Below are 779 nucleotides of genomic sequence, written 5' to 3'. Positions count from 1 at the left end.
ACCACAGGAGGGAGGCGTCCTGCACCTCTTGACTACATATGATGAGGTGTGTCGTGGATTCAGTGGGCTGAGCTCAGTACTCTGTCAGTTCTTAACACCACACGGAGGCAGAGATTCACTCAACATAATGAGTTACCAGGTTGACAGGCGGTTTCATGGTTTAATTTTCCTCAGCTGCACCCCTCATGAAGTTTGATCAATGGCTACATTACCATTACTTCTGATCTTCTCTGTGGCTTTTACAGGTAGGAATCTCACATTTAAGAGTGTTTAGTAGAACTTCTAGTCCAAAGCTGTACATAGTATTATTGGTTTGTTTGCCAAACTTTTGTTTAATCATTTAGAGCAGCAACACTGAAGAGTCCTAAAAGCACAAAGAGCAAATTCTGTGTGTTCTATTTGCTTCAAAAAGCCTATAAATATTAACACTACTAAAAACTATAACATGCTGCAGTTATTTTGACAGTTTGTCCTGACAGGCAGACCGGGGTAAGACACCCCTTTCAGCATTTTTTTAATTTTTTTATTTTTTAATAAAGCAATTTGAATATCAGCATAATATGTATGCAAGCAGTATGCTTATGTAAAGACATTTATCAAGGGTCAGTAAATCAGACTCCTACTTTGGAGAAATAAAACAGAAGGAAGAATCCCGGCAGAGTCTTAAGTCATGATCCATTTTGATCGGAACAAGTTTATATATGCATTAACGTCATTTTCAAATTTTAACCTTGGTCTTATTTTAACTGCAATGATAGACTACATAACAAATACAGACA

General features: G+C 37.2%; 1 protein-coding gene across 1 annotated transcript in view; it reads left to right on the top strand.

The window, feature by feature from the left end:
• Positions 1-129: 129 nt before the first annotated feature.
• LOC103363357 (carcinoembryonic antigen-related cell adhesion molecule 5-like) overlaps positions 130-779 on the top strand; it is an 8,521-nt gene continuing 7,871 nt past the window's right edge. The window contains exon 1 of the mRNA XM_008290088.1: positions 130-245. Coding sequence (XP_008288310.1) covers positions 200-245 — 46 coding nt within the window. The 5' untranslated portion in view covers positions 130-199. The remainder of the gene's footprint in view (positions 246-779) is intronic.

Source organism: Stegastes partitus, unplaced genomic scaffold (genome assembly GCF_000690725.1).
Source record: "Stegastes partitus isolate 25-593 unplaced genomic scaffold, Stegastes_partitus-1.0.2 Scaffold654, whole genome shotgun sequence".
NCBI classification, from domain to species: Eukaryota; Metazoa; Chordata; class Actinopteri; family Pomacentridae; genus Stegastes; species Stegastes partitus.
The sequence above is the reverse complement of the archived record's forward strand: the minus strand, read 5'-3'. Positions and strand labels throughout refer to the sequence as shown.